This window comes from Alligator sinensis, unplaced genomic scaffold (assembly GCF_000455745.1).
Source record: "Alligator sinensis unplaced genomic scaffold, ASM45574v1 scaffold777_1, whole genome shotgun sequence".
Classification (NCBI taxonomy): Eukaryota; Metazoa; Chordata; order Crocodylia; family Alligatoridae; genus Alligator; species Alligator sinensis.
In genome coordinates this window covers 355633-374968 of record NW_005841882.1, presented here as the reverse complement: position 1 = coordinate 374968, position 19336 = coordinate 355633, and the positions used below count along the sequence as shown (strand labels likewise).

General features: G+C 40.8%; 1 protein-coding gene across 1 annotated transcript in view; it reads left to right on the top strand.

Moving 5' to 3' along the window:
- The window catches only part of NUP58 (nucleoporin 58), a 53855-nt gene that overhangs the window by 24840 nt on the left and 9679 nt on the right, over positions 1–19336 (top strand). The window contains exons 9-15 of the mRNA XM_025196599.1: positions 1431–1496; positions 1856–2030; positions 5672–5751; positions 5914–6032; positions 7463–7545; positions 12848–13049; positions 18760–18858. Coding sequence (XP_025052384.1) covers positions 1431–1496; positions 1856–2030; positions 5672–5751; positions 5914–6032; positions 7463–7545; positions 12848–13049; positions 18760–18858 — 824 coding nt within the window. The remainder of the gene's footprint in view (positions 1–1430; positions 1497–1855; positions 2031–5671; positions 5752–5913; positions 6033–7462; positions 7546–12847; positions 13050–18759; positions 18859–19336) is intronic.

Below are 19336 nucleotides of genomic sequence, written 5' to 3'. Positions count from 1 at the left end.
CCCCCCCCCACGCCTCAGCACCCCCTTGTAACCCGGCCCCGCTGCCAGCCTGGGCCTCATGTCGGCTCTGGGCTTGCCTGTTGGGGCTGTGCATGGCGACAGCAGCTGCGGTCCCCTCTTACTTGCCACACCAGGCAGTGTTTGCCACCACCATCTCTGGGCTGCCGAGTGTGTGAGCTCCAGGCAGACAGCAGCAGCCAACACTGCCCGGCGTGGCAAGCAGGGGGAGCCACAGCTGCTGCCGCCATGCACAGCCCCAACGGGTGAGCCCAGAGCCGTCGCAGTGTTGGCTGGCAGCAGGGCCGGGTTACAAACTGGTGCTAAGCATGGGGAAAAGCAGCCCCTTGTTTGCCCTGTGGCTGGCACCCCACGCTGTAGCTGCTCGCAGCCCACATGGGGCTGCCTGTGCCTGCTCCCAACAGCCCCGCGTGGGCTTCGAGTCCCTGCAGCAGGCAGCACCAGCCATGGGGCAGGCGAGGGGCTGCTTTTCCCCATGCTCAACACCAGCTTCTTCCCTGCTGGCGAGCAGGGGGTCAGGGCTGTGTGCTATGCCCCACCTGTACCGTGGAGCTGGGGGGCACTGGGAGTAAGTGGGTGGGGAGCACGGGGCCCACACTGGTGTCCCGGGGCCAGTGCCAGCATGGCCTAGAGCAGAGCAGCAGGAGCGCAGGGTCCCAGCCGGCAGGGGCTCTATGGAGCCAGACCAGTTCCCCGCTCTCCCTGCTGATGGAGCCCAGCCCGGCTTCACAGACCCCTGCCAGCCTGTGCCCTGCTTTGGGCTCCATCGGTGCTGGCCCTGGGACATTGGTCCCAAGATGGTGACCAGGGGGCGGGGCACTTATCAAGGGGCGGGGCTACCCATGCGGCCCTCAACAGCCTGCCAAAACTGGGTAAGCGGCCCTCCACCCAAAATAATTGCCAACCCCTGATGGATATGCATATGGTGCCCCCTGCCTGACCACCTTCCTCCCAGCCCCCTGCAGGCTGGCACTCGGCCAGCTGGCATAGAATTCTGCAAAATTGCGAAATGCGTGGTTTTCTCCTCTAAAATGAGGGTAAAAAGGAAAATCTGTGCTTTTCTCCATTTTCCCGTGGGAAGCAGAATACCTGGATCCCTGATTATTAGTTATTTTGCAGTAGCACCAACAATATACTAAATGCTTTAAAGCACTCTTAAGAAGAATGTATAATCTTAAATTGGCTTAGTTGATAGGTCTATTTTTCATATAGACTGTGATCTGTAGTAGCAGTAACTTGAATTCAAATCAAGGAACTGGGACTCATGTTTTCTATTCTTCGCTCTGCTGTCAAATTGTTTATTCATGTAATAGATAAATACTTAAACAGCAGAATTATTTTTTCACATCTTTTACATTTATTGATGACCCAAAGTTTGTTTGTGTCTATAAGCATATATTGTATTTTGGCAGAGATAGCAAAGCACTAAAGGATGAAAATCTACCTCCAGTTATCTGCCAAGATGTAGAAAATCTCCAGTGAGTACTTTTTCCTTTAAACCATTCAGGATAGCGCAGCAATTATAAACTTTTGCACCTTAAAGTAACAAATGCATTTTAATTACTCAAAAAAAGGATTCTAGAGGGCTTATCTGAGGGTACAGTATAACCCATTTGAACAGTTTCTGTTGACGGTCCAGGTTTTGAATATTGGGGTAATGATGCTGGTGAGACTAGTGTACAGTAATTCTATAAAAAATGAAATTATTGTGCAGTATTGATAGTTTAAGATATTACGAACCTAATGGGTTTTTTTAGTAAACTAATACTCTTTTTTTAAGGTGTAGAACACTTGTGTACTTCTGTTAAATCTCTACTTTACTTTATTTTTGCCTCAGGAAATTTGTGAAGGAACAAAAACAAGTTCAGGAAGAAATTAGCAGAATGTCTTCAAAAGCAATGCTTAAAGTACAGGAAGACATTAAAGCTTTGAAACAGCTTTTATCTGTGGTTGCCAGTGGACTACAGAGAAATACTCTTAATATTGACAAGTTGAAAATGGAAACTGCCCAGGTACATTAATGAAAATCAGGTTGTTGGGGGGTTTTTTTTCTCTAGATCAGCGCTGCTTTAACATTTTGGCGCTGCAGGCCAGATGAATGGGGTGGGACTAGTCAACAGGCCAGATTGGGCCGTGCACTACCTCCACTAGGCCTGATGCCCCAGGTTTGGGGCCCCAAAGCCCCATGCCACCTCTGCCCACCCCTATGTCCTAGGATCGGGACTCTGGAGTTCCATGTGTCAGAATCAGGGCCACATGGCTCATGGCACCTCTGGCCCCATGTGCTGGGGTCAGGTCCCTGAAGCCCCACACTACTTTATGCCTTCTCCCATGTGCTGTGCTTGGGGACCCATCTGTGTGCTACGCCCCATCGTACCAGAATCAGGACCCTGTGCTGCCTCCATCTGGCCCCACATGCTGGGATCAGAGTCCCAAGGCACCATAATCTGGGTCTTACGTGCTGGGAATAGAGCCCCATGTCTCCTCTGCATGTCAAAATTAGGCCCCATGCTGCCTTGCTTGCACAGGGCCACAGCCCAAAGGGCTCCCCTCGTACCCGTGGGGAGCCCTATGGGCTGGATCTGGCCTTCAGGCCAGGAGTTGAGCACCCCAATTTAAATAAAATTGGGTACCTTTTCTCATAGACCAAATGCCTTTTATTATTATGAATCAGTTTTTATTTATTAAACTCCTTAATTGTATGGTTACCAGTAAGCAATTGTTCTGATGGAAATTTAGGTTACTCCTCACAAATCTAAAGCTCCCATGAGAAGACCACTTAAGATAGAAATCCTGTGGTTATTACATAAGCAAATTCAAAGAATTTAACTCTCAGCTGAAGAAAATTGTCTTTCTTTTAAGATTTGCTGACTTCTTTTTCCTGATTCTGACATAGGATTATCACCCTTCTTTCTTATGTCTACCTTATTCCTTATGTTACCTACCTAAGAAATTTCTGCAGAATGTCTTTGTAAAGAAACATAAGGGTTTATATCCTTGTTATCCTGGGTGAAACCAACAAAATACAGTGAATCTGGATTTTCCCGTCACCCCTTTCACATTCCTTCTTTGATGTGATTTCATAAAAACGATTTACCGTGCTGGAGTATGGTAACCATTAGATTTAATAAATTCTCAAGTAAGCTAAGCATGACACATAAGAGTACCTTATCACCAGTTAGCAGCACAAGGACCAGAGAAAGACATCTTTTTTCCTGTCAAGCTAGTTTTTGATTCAGTCCCACATATATTTATTAATATTTTTGTTTTCTGAAAGTTCTCAAATGTAGCAGACAAAATGAATATTTCTTAAACTTTTGCATCTTAATTTGCTTTCTTTTCTTTTAAATCAGACATGTTCTTGCACTCAGAACATCTTAACTGTTACTCGAGATCTTCATCTCTGAACTGTAAAAAGTTGAACACAAGTTACCACTAAGATGCTTCTTTTCAGCATTTTATTTTTTCACTATGCACCCCAGGATTTGGTGGTTTTGCAAGGAAACTAGTCTGTGTACTACATGAAGTCAAATTAAAATCTTGACCATTTTGTCCTGAAGAATGTAGGGTAAGGAGGTACCTTAGAGCAGTGATTCTCAACCAGGATGCTGTGGCACCCTGGGGTGTCTTGAGATCTTTCCAAGGGTGTTAGGTGTACAAATGTGATTCACAAGATAAAACCAGAGATTTCAAATAGGAATCTGGAGTGTTAAAAACATTCTGATCTGTTGTTGACCTTCTGAGTTCTTTACAACAAAAGAATTGTTCTTTTAATTTTCTGTTTTCAAAAAATGAGTGAAAACAAAGAATTTGTGTTTTCTGAAGGGGCCCTTGTGTTTTAAAAAGTCCTTAGATACTAATTGGTTGAAAGAGGCAGAATAAAATAGCTTGTTGCCAAAGACAGTACATGACTTTCTGAACCATTTAGTCTCTAAGGGTGCCTGCCTATACACGTGCTCCGAGAGTGGGATGGGGGTACATTTTAATTAGAGCAGCTCTTGGGAGCCGCTCTAATTAAAAAGCCCACTATATCTTATGTATTCAGCATCCTGCATTTCAAAATGGTAGTGGGGACGCCTTTTCTAAAGCTCATTCGACAAGCTTTAGTTAAAGCACCCCATCACCATTTTGAAATGTGAGATGCTGAATACATGAGACACTGCAGCAGGCTGGAGCATTCTAATTAAATCGCTTCAGCAGACTGGATTGAGTCTGCTCTGACACGGTCTAACTAGAACATGTTGGAGCGTGTGTGAAAGTGCCCTAATGTGCTGCTTTATCCTACCTTTTGCCTGACTTCAGACTAACACAGCTAACAACCTCTCCATTCCTGGTCCTTTAATAGAGTATTATATTTTACTCTAAAGAAGTAAAACAAGTAGAGGTGCACTGATATATATATATTGGTCCATATTGGATTGGCACCAGTAAAAAGAAAATTGACATTATTGGCCATTGGCCTTTTTTGGCCAGTTTAGCTGATTAATGTCACTGATAATAGCCACGTGCATGCATGCAGCCAGGAATGCAGCCCAGCAGCGTGGGAGAGCAGCAACTGGCTAGTAAATCTGGGTGCGGGGGAGAACAGATCAAGGCCCCCATTGGGAGGGAGGGAGGGAGGGAGTGGGACTAGGTCAGGGGCTGAATGAGCTGCCTGGGGCTCCATCTGATGCCCCGCCCTGGCTGGGCAGCGTCTGCACCAGCCCCACTCCTTCCCTCACTTTGGGAGCCTCAATCTGCCCCTCCCCCATGCCCCTTTCCCCCACAGACTTCCCGGCCAGATGCTGCTCCTACAGCCTGGCAGCTTTATTGGATCAGTATTGGCCAATATGGTTGGTTAATAATTGACCATTGGTATCAGACAAAAAAATCTTTATTGGTGCACCCCTAAAAACAGGAGCACCTTTGAGAAGTGTTAGTAGTTTTTTTTCCATAGAAGAATAGAATTAACATGTTTTTGCATCTCCTTCTATAAAGATGATATGTCTGTTCAAATATTGGCTAGTCAATACAGCCAAGAAGCAACATGTGCCAAGCTAGAAGAGGAGGTTCGTAACAATATGTCAGGTATTGGAAGGTGCTAAACAGTTGAATGGAAGTGTGTAGGCTGTGATTACAGCACTCAGCAGTATTCATGAGGAGTTCAGTGGAAAGTCTAAGCAGTTTAAAAGCCTACTGAGCAGGTTACTTAAAGACAATGGCAATTTCTACTTCCGTGTTCATTCCTTACTTTTAGGTATGCTTTTTCCGTCCTTTCCCCTAACACTTACTCTTTGCTGTTGAGGATTAGAGAAAAAATATAATAAAAAATTCTTAGACAGTAAAGTTTTTAGCTGTTGTATTTTGGTATACCATTTCCCAAACTTTGAAGGCAAAACCACCCTTCATGAAAGTAAGATTAATTGTATCCTGTCTGAACTGGCTGTGAGGTGTCTGGTACCGCCTATCACCTTCCAATCCAGGTTTAGAAAACCCTTTGGTTAAGCATATTTAAAATAAGCCGTGTCAAGAGTTTTAACATTAACAAAATCCTCCTTGTGAAAACCACAAGGAAAGTGTCCTATAGGAAGAAAGAGTTGCAGCTACTTTTTATTTGTGTGTTTCTGTAGAACTTTAGTTGTTAATAATTTGTTTCATTTACCATTCTTTTTAGGAGCTAAAAAATGCAGAAATAGCATTACGAACACAGAAGACTCCTCCTGGTCTTCAACATGAAAATACAGCCCCAGCAGAGTAAGTTATTGCATCTAACAGAAACTTGTATTAATGTGTTTTTATTTTAAATATCGGTCTTATAGCCTTGTATGTGATAGTTTTATAGATAACTGTTAGTCATTTGATAAACATAATCAGATGCCTCTTAAAGTGTGATCCAATTTCTTTATATTCATCTAGCTACTTCAGGATATTGGTTGAACAGTTTGAAATACAGCTGCAGCAATACAGGCAACAGATAGAAGAACTGGAGAATCATCTTGCCACACAAGCGAACAATTCACACATAACTCCACAAGGTAAAAAGTTAAAATTTTAATGTCTTGCAGAATTCCTTAAATATTAAAGCATTTGTATGAAACATTGTAGATGATTTACCCTGTCATTATGGGAATTGCAAATGGATGTTGAAATCCCCCTATAGAGTAAAATTCAGGGACGTATACCCTAGTCTGGACAATTCAGACAGAGTATGAGGCCATTTGTGTCTAGTTGTACATACCAGATCCAAATCAGTACACACTTCAAGTAATTCAGCCTTGGTACAGGGGACAATCCTCTAAGGTCCTATGAAAATTTCACAGCTCTCTCACTTATCTGACTCTGACTCAGCAAATTGAGCAAAGCTCCTGGTACATGGGCATATCTGAGTTGACTGCATGATACAACAGAACCACTGTTGTGCCTTAAAATTAGGGCCCAAGATAGAGGGTTCTTTTCTATAACTCAAATATTTAACGATGATAGCAATTTTAGTAAAAGCCGACTTTGAATGTTCAATTCCAGATTAATTTTGAGGGTATAGATAAACATTCACAAATTCAGGAAAATTTGTTTCATTTAATTATATTTTTTATTAGGTGTGATAAGACATGCTGGTCCAGCATGCTAAAATTCAGGAAGGTTAAATTTAAGTAAGGAAAAATAAGCAAAGATTTAAAAAAAGTTAAAATTGCTCTTATGTTCCTTTTTCCAAACTATTCTTTTCCAATTCTTCCGCATGTTCAGTTTTTAAGGTATAAGTCTAGCCATTAAAAACAATTTTATAGCTACCTTCTAAAGAAAATAACTGGATTGGATAAGTAACAAGGGGTTGGTGTTTTTTTGCTTTTATGACCAAAAAAAAAAAAAAAGCACTAGAAAAACATAATGGAGAAAGTGATCCTGTACTTCTGGCACTAAGTGGAGCTTATATTTTCTAAATTCTATGACAATGGTTACCTTTTTTTAAAAAAAATAAGGCATTACTTTACTCCCAGGGAAAATTTTTGTTCCAAAAGGAAATAAATTGCTCTTGTAACTTGCTACAAACTTGCATACACTTTAGAGCAGTAGTTCTCCATCTCTTTGGACTCAGGGTACCCCTCAGAAAATGTCAGCTCATGGTTTTCACTCCTTTTTTTGTATATGGGAAAAATAATACAGCAGTTCTTCTGTTGTAAAGGACTTGGAAAGAACAACAGGTCAGCTTTGTTTTTGATCCCTATTGGAAATCTATGGATTTAATATTGTGAATTATGTCTAACAGCACTAATATTGCTTGACATCCTGTGGCACCCTTAAAGGGATCTCCAGGCATCTCAGGATGTTGTGGCATTCTGGTTAAGAATCACTGCTTTACTTTAGAGCCTTTCTTTTCACTTTTCAATTTGCAATTTAAATACTAAAATAATCAGTGTCTGATTACAGTGGAACTATGAATTTATTTGCTGATTTACATCTTTTACAGATTTGTCTATGGCCATGCAGAAAATTTATCAGACATTTGTAGCTCTAGCTGCACAACTTCAATCGATACATGAAAATGTAAAGGTAGGGTATGCATTGAAAACATATTTTCAGATTTGTTTCATAATTAAATAAGATGCAGACCATAATGTCAACATTTCTTTGACCCTTCCTCTTTTTTCTTGTTCAACTATGCATTAACCTATGTTTTAAAAACTTTCTAAAGGTTATTTCTGTGAGGGATAGAACTTTAAACCTTGTTAAATGACTGAGGTGTCTTGGCTTGAGCTCTTACCAAAATTGAAGCAACTATTGTCATTATAGTCAAGGTTGCATAATAGTTTTCATTTTAGTTTTTTCAGGTACTCAGAACTTTTCTGAATTTTTTTTCATCTTTTGGTCAGATGACATTTTCCATGCTTGTTATTACTCTGGAAGGGCTCTTTCTTGACAAAATGCAAATGATTTCTGAGGGTGAACGAATTGACAAGAAATAACACCTTTTCAGATATAAATCATTTTGCAACATACCACACTTGAACATTCTTTTAGACCATATTTTGACTTACCTCTTCTTCTTGTATTTTTGTTATGTCACTTGGGCACAAACTTATTCTTAAGAAAAAGTGCTAAAATAGCAGACCGTTGGAAGACACTCTGTTTCCTTATGGGCTAATAGATTTGAATGGAAGTGCAGCCTTAAGCAGGGTGTGCTTACTGTTTTCTGTAGTGCTTAAAGTGCTATTATCTCATAGCCTGTGCTTTTAGATCAATGTGCTTTCTGGTTGGTAAAGACGAACAAAGAAAATCCAGCGTTTTGCTGATTCCTGTTCGCTGTGGACAGACATTACACATAAATCGGTTTAAGTGATAAGAAACTGGTTTAAACTCGTAACAGAGCAGATGTTCAATGCACATAAACCAGTTTGAAAATGGCTGAAACTGGTTTGAGAGAAACCTGGTTGAATGTATCATCAGACTTAACTAATTTGGGTTATACCAGTTTATGCAATGTCTGTCCCAGACCCCTTACTGGTTTAAGTTAAACAAGAGTCAGTTCAAGTGGCCAAGGTCTGGAACGGGCTCCCAAGGGAGGTGGTGCTCTCCCCCACCCTGGGGGTCTTCAAGAGGAAGTTAAATAAGCATCTAGCTGGGGTCATCTAGACCCAGCGCTCTTTCCTGCCTATGCAGGGGGTCGGACTCGATGATCTATTGAGGTCCCTTCCGACCCTAACATCTATGAATCTAAGAGTTCCCTAGCATCCCAAATGCTTTGCATCTCTGGGCAGGGCTCTCTGCTCCACAGCAGAGTTGGCCGTGCCCCTCTGCTCTCTGGCTGGAACTGTGGGAGAGACTGCAAGTATAGCAGTGTCTGACTAGCTTCCTCCTGTCCCCACCTCCACCACTCCCTGCTCAAGCACAGATTCTCCCCCCCGCCGCACCCCCCCTCCATAGCACAGACATAGCCAGCATGTGGTGTGCTAGCTAAGTATCTGTGTAAGGCAGGGGTGATCAACTGGGAGTACTTGGAAAGGGGCTATGGGATATGCGTGAGCAGGCAGGGATGGAGCGCTGCCACCCACCAGCCAATGCTGCCACCTCCAAGGGGGGGTGAGGGCAGCAGCTCCCCTCTGCAGGCCACATAGGTGCCAGCCGGGGGGAGGCGGGGAGTTCGCACGCTGCTGCCGCTGCCATTCACTGCCACTTGTAAAACCGCCCACGCTCCGTGTGTGGCTGCCACTACCCCCCACCCCCTGCCCCCTACGCTCCGTGTCAGAAGTGTACCTAGAAGGGATACATTCCTTAAAAAAGATTAAAAACCCCTGGTGCAAGTGAGAGAGGACAAAGGCTGACAGGGCCTTTTGGAACTAAAAGAAGAGCTTGAACTAATGAGAGAGGCTTTTGTTTCTTGATGAGCTGATAAACACTGTGTAACTCCCTGCTGGGAGTTGCACAGCATTTACTTACACTTGCTGGTAAGGAGCAGCAGAGAGGTGGGGGGAGGAAATTCCTCCCTAATAAGAGTGTCCTGCCAGGGCCTGGCCACACCTTCCCCCTCAACTTAGCGTTGTGAAAGGGAAGGGAGGGCTGCTCTAGAGCCCCCTGGCTTCTAACCTGAGCCGCTGCAGGCATGTGACTGCATTTCTTCGGTCCAAAGGGGCTGCTTGGGGCTGAGGGAAGCGGAATGCAGGGGGCAGGAACTACCATGTGCATGTGTGTGCACACATGCCAAGCAGGGTGGTGGAGAAGTTCCCACAATTCCCTCTAGGTAAGTCTATGTGCGGGGCAGGGGGCGGCGGCAGAGGAAGTTATGTACCCCCTCTCTCTGCTTCCTCCCCCCCCCCGATTTCTGCATCTGCAGCAGGGTGCAGGGCTGCAGCTGGGCCAGACCAGCTCCAGGCAGGATCCACCTCCACGACCCAGCGGGACCTGACGCAGGAAGAAACGCTGAGCCACCATGGCCATCAATATTGGGTGCCCCCTGCCTGCCCAGCAGCAGCAGGAGGCACCAATCCGCACTGCTGCCCATGAACAACTGGTGCCTCCTGAGACTGCGGGGCACCCTGACAGTGAGTGGTGAGCAGTTACTGCCTGCAGCCACCGGTGGCAGCGAGCAGGGACTGCCCACTGGCAGCAGTTGCGGGTGGCAAGCAACAGACATTTGGTGGCAGCCAATCTCGGGGGGGGGTCAGGTCAGGACTATTGCAGAGGAATGGAGTAGTAAGAAGAGAGTATTTATTTACTAGTATTCTGGGCTATATTTGTTGGTTGTGGGCTGAAGCTTTTCTGCACTGAGTTCATTATAATTGTTTGGACTGCATGCTTTATATTTAAATATTTTGAGCCAATTTGTATGCACATCTTGTACCTAAATTTTATGTAATCTAATACATGCTTGGACCCAGTTCTGGTATACCATTAGCATAGATCTGGGGAACTTTGTCAGTCTGTGTTCGTTTAAAAAACTTACAGGTTTGGGAGGTCTCCGTTGGATATACTGAGGAGTTAGACATCTGCATCCCTCTTGGGATTCAGTCAAATTGTGATCAGAGGAGGCGGGGGAAATTCCCCAGATTACCTCTCCCAGGATTTTTCAACATTTGTATTGGAGCTCTGCTACAATGGTCAAAAGATTTTTCTCCACTCCTTCAAAGCCAGTTTTTTTTCTGAGTTAAACTGACTACGTGAGTCACTAGGTACATTCTTGACCTAATTTTTTTTTTTTGGACTGGATGTATGCACCTTATACACAAATTCACCCCAGAGCTAGAAATTGTTGAAATTGTAAAATTAATGGTGTGGGTCTTTTGGGAGGTTTTGGGGTTTATTCATGGGGTTTTTTTCCAGTTACCCTTCCTATCATAGCATGTAGTTCCTGCAAGACTAGAAGGTGAGGGGAGAATGAATGGTTTCTTTCACATTTCTGGTATATGATGATGGGGTATTTTTCTTAAAAACTAGACAACTCAATTTGGTAAAATATCCAAAATAGTGGTGTCAGACATCTTATTCTTCCTCTTGATTTTAAAATTGTGTGGGCCGGGAGCGACCCAAGCCCTTTTTCGTAGTGCACACGGGCTGTGGCCAGCAGCCCGGGCACGCTGGATCGGAGAGGGAGGGCGACAAGCTGGAATTAGGCACAAACGCTTAGCGGTAGTTTTAAAGATTGTTTACTTACACCGAGATGGCAGTGGTGTAGGCTGGAAAACTTGCTTGAGTTGCGGTTACAGACACGGACGGTCACGTGGAGTTTGCTAGGCTCCACGGAACAGAGCTCCGGATGCTCTGGGTGAACGCGCCACCAAAATCGGAATCGGAGATACGTCTTATAAAATTTGCGCTCGAAGACGGGAAGAGGTGGGCGATGGATCAGGTCGCCAAGCTCCTCTGAATCTCACACAGGGTCTGTATTACCCTGCCGTGTACCCAGAGTCCCCACGAGATGGATGTGGAGTCCTCTTCGGCTTGGGCGGAAACCGCTCAAGCCTCTTATACAGCTAACAGGCCAATCGTTAGCCGCCACGTGGGAATAATTTAGAACTAGCCAATAGCGGGGAACGGATTTGCATACGGGTGGCGGGAACTCTTTTGCACCGTGCATTTCTCTTGCAACTTGAGCAATGCACTCTGCAAAAGAAGCTGCAAAAAGGCGGGAAACTCGTCCCTGCACCGGGGTTTTCCTCTGCAATAGGAAACTCTCCCGTGCAATGAAGCTGCAACTTGGCGGGGATAATTCTGGTGCCGAAGCACACACAAAATCATGCCTTTGGGTCATGACAAAAATGAAAAGTTTTAGCTCTTGTGGTTGCACAGGTAACCTTCCAGTTTTAAGCTGATTCAGTATTGTTTTCCTGAGTCTGCAGACAGCTTGACACTGTTGTTTAAGTGACCTTTCCTTCTGATTTCTCCTGAGCATTAATCTAATTAGGCTTTGAAGCTTATATCCCAAATAGTGACACTTCACATGTCAGCAGTAACTACCTAGTTGCTCACTTCTTTTACCAAAAGAAATAAGGTACTAGAGGGAGTAAACTCCAACAGGGCTAGGACATGGGATTTACTGTATTGAAAGAAGCAGATATGGAAGGGGGATGGGATGGGACAAAAAGGAATATTGAGAAGGAAAAAGAAGCATTTATTAAATAGTGAGGATATCTTCCATCAGAATCATGTTAAATAAATGACTAAGTCTTTCTACTATGTCTAGATTTTGTTCCATCATTGGGTCCAAATTCTAAGCTGGTGTAAATCAAGTGTCTGTGTGCTGACTTAAGTGATACTACACTAAATTACAGATCAGGGATCAGCATCCATTTTGCTAACAGCAGGCTGCAGCTTCCTATGCCCTATTGCCACCCTATTGATCCCCTATTGCCACCCCAGCTGTCCCTGCTCTGTGTGGAGACTTCTCCCCTACCCCCAGTGCAGCATGCACTGAAAATTTACCACCAAAAAGTGTGGCAAGCAACAGTTTGGAGTGCCTAATTTGGCAGTGGCTGTAGTGGGAAGGCAAGAGAGCAGCCCTTCACATGGAGAAGGAATGACTGGGGCGGCAGCAGAGGTGTCTGGCCTCCTGTTAATAAAAGTGCTGAATGTGAACCAGATTGGAAGTCTGTGTGGTAGCAGGGCATTAGAGTGCCACTGGTAAAACTGAGGCTAGATCAGACCTTTGCAGGCTGGAGCTGACCTGTGGGCCATAAGTTGCCAACCCTGCAGTATGTTTTGGTCTATGCCTTTTAGACCACAGACCACAGGTTGAAAACCACTTATCTAGATTGATACAGGCACATAGTCATAAATGTAAAACCTGTCCAACTGACTATAACTATTAAGGTTTTCATATTAGATGTACTAAACTAAAATGATTTTCCCCCTACTCCTTCAGATGCTCAAAGACCAGTACCTTGGGTACAGGAAAACTTTTCTGGGAGATGCCATTGATGTGTTTGAGGCAAGACGAACAGAAGCTAAGAAATGTCAGAGTGCCCAGCGTGTTACTACTGGACCGACCCCTTTCAGCAACATACCAAATGCAGCAGCCGTTGCCATGGCTGCAACACTTACTCAGCAGCAACAGCCTGCTACAGGTCTGAATGCATTCAAGTTCTAGATTATTAGTGTTACAACCATAGTAAAAATGTGTAAACTTTTATATAAGGTCTTCCTTTGTGTTAGCCTAAAAATCTGAAAATTGTGATGAACAAAGTTATCAATACATAGCTAATAGAAAATGCAGGGTAGACTTAGCAATAATCCATCAGATACATATTTAATCTTGTGAATTTACTTGTATTAGTGATATTTACTGTATTGCTCTAATTACCCCTTGGAATGTGAGTCTTTACTCTTAAATAATATTGCTGAATATCCATAGTATAGCATCTCTCCAAAATTGTACGATTGTTTTCAAATCGGTGGGAGGAAAATTAATTCAAATGCATATTACATTTTCTTATGTAAAATGAATGATGCATTTTTTATATAGCACTTTGGCATTATAAAGTGAAAAATGCTACAAAACAGAAAGAATAGTGGAGCTTAAGTGTGTAGACTAGGAAGAAAGGATATTTAGCCCATTTCTTGTTTTTCTAACTTCTTTGGAAGGGTGATACTTCAGTAATTGTTTGGCCAACTGTTGTGAATGAATGAGTGGAAAAGGTAGTGTTTGTAGGTGTGAATGGTTGAGAGGGAGATGGAACAAAAATGGCAGAAATGTTAGGCCCTCTGCTAATGTAAGGTGAATGTGGGTAAGAAAGAAAGCCTTCAGGTCCCACTTAGTAGATACTCAGTCAAAGTGCACACCTAGTTATTATACAAACCAAAATTTTCAAGGTTTGGTGCTTGAAAGACACTTACATTCATGTTTGAGCACTTTGATAGAAGTGGCATGACCTTTATTTTTATAGATAAATGTGCACTTCCCAGTAATTCCAGTTAAACAAGGAGTTTTTGTTGTTTAATTTCAGGAATCCAACTTTGAAAAGTGTATATTCTACCATTCTGTTTCCTTCTGAAAGGTTCTTTAACATCTCAGACCTGTTTCCATCCTAATTTTTTTTTAGCAGTAGTAGGATCTGACTAAACAGAAGACTAGAATGATTTATTTAGAGAGCCATTTAGGAATTATCCCTAGGAAATGCTCTCAAATAATGAGGCAGGCCTTTCCTTATATTTGTGGTCAAAAAAGGTGGCCCTTGTGATGAGTGGGAAGTTGGGTCCAATGACATGAGTCAGAATTTTTAACAAAAATAAATTTGTGACTTTCCTGTAAATTAACCTCTTTTTAGTCCTCCAAGAGTTTTCTGTTGTGTTGTCCATCTCTGAAGCTCTGGAATCACTTTCTGAATGTGACCTCTACATTCAACTCTAAACACAGAGAAGTATTACATTACTTCATATTCTGGTTTTTTTAGTGAAGAGGGAAGTGGCAATTGTGTAGTCTTATAGTTCCTGTACCTCCTTCATTCATTTTTTTTCCTAGTCTTTTCTTTCTTAAGACCCTTTACTTAGTTTTTTAGGGGATTAATTGTATACAGATCAGTCCTACTACCTAAGATATCCCACCCTTTACTTAGTTTTTTAGGGGATTAATTGTATACAGATCAGTCCTACTACCTAAGATATCCCATTCAAAGTTTTAGTTGAATTTTGGTGAGAAGTTTGAACTTCCTTTTTTGGCATAGAGACAGGAGTTTCCAATTAACCTGCCACTTCAGTGAATCAATGCCATCGTTCTACTGCTGTCAGTAAACTGCAGTTCTCACTCCTACCACTAAAAAGTGTAAAGTTGAGCTATATCAGCACCCATGAGATGAAAGTGAATTGTATGCTGAAATTACCCTTCTTACCTCTTTAATTAATAGCAAAGTCTCTGCTCATATGTTGTTCAGTATTTTATAAGTGCCAGCAAATGTGCCAAATATGGAAGCAGTTATGGTCTTGTATGCAGATAAGGTGAACCTGTCAAGATTTCACATGTGACACCAAAATGTCAATTTTAATGATGTCTAGTTATTGGTAAAAAGGTCAATGACTATTGCTAGTTGCACATATTCGGTTTTCACCTTCCCCCTCCTATAGACTGCACTTTTGAGGACATAAAAAGAGGCAGATGTTTGAACCACTTTTTAACTACTAGAGGACTGGTACAGGAAGAAAAGCTTTTGTCTTGGCCCTATACTGCGATACTGTCCCAGTCTTACAAAAACTTTTGCTCATGCTTACCTCTGTGTATCATGAGTAGTATCATTAAGTTCAGTAGACTACTCTGTGCCTAATTTAAGTGTTTCTAAGCTCTGAGTTCTGAAGGGCGGATATAAGGGAATGGGGGGGATCACAACAGGAAAAATGTAAGAAGGGTGTGTGATGAGTGTAGTGACGTGTGTTTGTGTAATGTTGGATTGACTGTTTGGGGTGGGGTTTATTCTCATGGTCTCTTCACAAAGATTAGAATAAAACAAGAAAATTAATCTGGGCTCTAAAATGTGATTTAAAATGTAATATACAGTACTCTAATATTAGGGGTTTTGGTATTATGTCTGTTTGAAAATATTATATGATGTTTACATGGTAAAGGCTATTTCCTTACAGTTAGTTTAGACTTAGTAAGCTACTGTTCTTTCTTTGAAGTATAACAGAGACCATAATTTATTTTTAATTCTTATTCAGAAGTCATGGTTTTAGTATTAATAAAACCATGCTTAAGCCTTGCCTGCACTAAACTTTTTTTACTTAATTTCCCCCCATTACACTTGCTGCAGCTTTGTGGTTGGTAGCAACAGTGGTTGCACAAGAGCAACAGCCACGGGTTTAACTACTACATCATTTATGCCTGTCCTGAGTAGTCTTGAATAATGCGGTAGTAAAAATGGAAGGCAACCTCTTCTTTGTGCTACCACTGGTAAATGTAATGGTGAGAATTTTAAGGGAAAATAAATCCTGGTGTAGTTACAGCCTTAGATGCAATAGGGTGGAGTTAATTTCCTGTTCTGTTGGTAAGACAAAGTTGACTTGACCAAAGGAACACTTTTCTCCACCCCAGCCCCTCCCCAGAACAAATTGATTTAGCCAGGGGGAGGAGTTAGTCACAGTATGATTAAGATTTTGGCGCTCTTAATTTAAATCATGCTTTGACTTGACAGGAAAGTGAAGTTAAATTAGATATTTTAATAAAATTGTTACAGTACTTAAAACGTTTTATTGTGTAAGCTGAATTTGACATAGGTTAAAAATTATCAGTGTATTACTCTGTTAGAATGAAATCTAATCTGTGACTAAATTTGATCATGTTATGTCTGAAACAGTTATATGGTAAAATTTGTAAAATGTCGCTACATAAAAAAAATTTAAGATGTCACTTTGGTAGGGAATCATGTTGACCTACTGTCTAACTGGGCTCTTAGTAGTGAGTCTTTATTTATTAAACTAAAATGCTCTACAGGGCAATAAATAGCAGGTTTTAAAATATTATTAAAGAATTATTTAAAGGACTTGCCTCAACTTATAGCCAAAGGTCGTAAGTTTGCTAGTACTTTTGGCATGAAGGATCTTTATCTCTAGTTTTTTTGCTACTGAAAATTATGTACATTTACCTAAGAATAGGGTTTATAAATAATGGCAATGCCTTCAGAATTTTATGGTACAAAATCAACAAGTTATGTCATATGCCTGTTCAATGAAAAACTTGTCAGATTTAGGTATGAGATCCTGTTTTTATATAACTTAAATATAGGTGTTTTAGAATAATACTGTTTTACTAATCTAAAAAGCATGTTGCATTTGAAAATAAGCTTGGCTTGGAGGACTGTGGTGTCTTCATTCTATTCTAAGGTCTTCCACCAACAGTGCCTCCCATCAGGATAGAAAAGAAATGCACTCCCTTTAGAAAGAAGGAACTGGACACATTTTTCTGAGTTTTTAGTTTGTTAAATGTATGACTGACTGGTTTTTTCTTTTGGGATTTTTTAAATTTCCTTTATACTGATAACATTTTTTTTAAAGGAGCTGCTAGGTAGATATTTCAGTATTTAATTTAAACTGGATGTAAGAAAATTAGTTGGGAATTAATTCAATATATTATTTTTAAAATACTTTAAGGGCCTTAGCTGGTATGAAATACAGTGCATACTTGTTACTTGGAAGAATAACAGGACTTGGATTTCCCAAAAAGCTACTATTCAGAGGCTGAAAATTCAGTTTAGTTGCCCTCACAATCTTAGTTTAAACACTACTTTGAGTACACGGACCTCATTCTGCTTGCATCTCTTAAGGGCTTTGGTATATTCCTTGCAAAAGTGTTACCATTTAATATACAGTGCCTTTCACTTGATTCAAACATTGATTCTTCATTTAACTTTCTCAGGTTCAAGAGCCAGATAATTATACTGAAAATACTGTCAACTTTATTTTTTTTCAATCACTGGAGGTGATGATTGTGGGTTATAAAAACTTGTAATCCAATAAGTAAGGCAAAAATTCTGAATGAAAATAGAGCCCAAAAAAGATAATGAAATGAAATGTATTTGAAAGCTATTTTATTCTTAAAACAGTGTTGGAAAAAATGAGCGCTAGCATGTGTCACATTCTGTATTATGGTGTTTCCATTTTAAATTACAGGATTATTGACTTGGATTAAGAGGTAGGCACTGTATTTTATCTTGAAAAACCCTTCAAGGTTCAAACTAATGCACTGATCGCTGTGCTTGAAAAAGACAGGCATATGAAGATTGTACTGTGAAAATTGTCAAATCATTTTCTTAAATTATTTATCAGAATTAATGAATTTTAGATTTTTTTTGTAATGTGTTAGCTAAAACAAGGGGCTAGTAAGCTGATTCTGCCCCCTCCCCCCACCTCCTCCCCAAGAAAGACAAACTAAGGCTATATATTTTATCTTGGTAGACTCTAAATGGATTTTTGACAGTCCTGCATTTTAGTATTAGCATGCAGGGAAACTGCTGTCAATGTTTTTTAGATGATGGGACAGACTTCTGAATTTGAAATTTTGAATGTATCTAATTGGTGAAGGTACACAAAACTGTGCCTTTGTAAATGTTTATTTAAACAGGTGGTTTTTGAATAGCTTACGTTCTGGAATGGTGTAATGTAGCAGAGCTTAAGAACGCAGTTATTACTTTGTGTGGAAAAGTTTGAATTGTCATGTTACTGTGTAATTGACTTGCTTTAAAATGAACAATAAATTTAATAAAATAAAGCCATTGTCTTGTTTTTTATCTACTTAGTGTTCATTTAAATTTGGATAAAAATACTCAAACCAAGTAGCTTTGAAGGTTTCTAGCTATTAAATATATTCACTCTTGGTAACATGATGGTTTAGTCACGTTAGTGTCAGTTCTTGTTTTTAATTGGACTTGACACTAACAATTACTTCATGGTTTTAAATTTCTCCCTTTCCTTCTCTGCTTTCATTTAAAATATGTAGCACAATACTTTCACCTCTAAAAATAGTCCTTGCAAAATTTTAATGAATAGTATAAATTTTTCTGTGGTGAGATTGATTGAATGAATGAATGAAAAAAAATATAGAGAGAGATATATATATACACACACTATGATACTGTAGTTTTAGTAGATGCATTGTATGTTGTGTTCAGCATTTTCTTAGATTTACCAGGTGGACATAGAGGCAGCTTGGGGAAGAATTTTCATGAGGTAAAGTTTGGGGGCTTTAATGGAATTTGTTAAAAAGCAATGATGTTCTTTTATCAAATAATTACATAAAGGTTCTCTTTATCATGAAAGAGTAAGGCAAGTTTGTTTTCATTTTTTTCATACCAGGGCCACAGCCATCTCTGGGAGTTAGTTTTGGAACGCCATTCGGCTCAGGTATTGGCACTGGCTTGCAATCAAGTGGCTTAGGTTCTTCAAGCCTTGGAGGTACACTTTAACTTTTTTAATATTTCATTTAATTACTATACAGCACATCTGAATTTTTAAAAAAAATCTTAAACTTTACTAAGAGGATAATCTGTTTCCAAGCTAAATCTTCAGTATAGCAAAAAATGTTTTTTGTTTCAAAACTCCTTGATGCCTGGTAGAGAGGCTGGGGAAGATGAGCCACGAAAGATCTAATTTTGATATGGCTTGCAGACCTTAAGGTGAAAGGGAGATGGACATAACATAAACATGTTGGGGTTCAGATTTTTTTTTAAACCATAGTACATCATCTATGACTTTTTGTTAATAGGTATTTGAATTCAGCTGTAATTTAGTTATGATTTTAAAAGTAGCCTTAGGACTTTAGGTACCTATGTCTCATTCAGTTCAGATTTGAAATTTACATTCTGTTGTTTGTGGTTAACTTTGTATGAGAAATTTCACCAGTGCTTGCCCAAATTCTAAATCTAGAAACTCT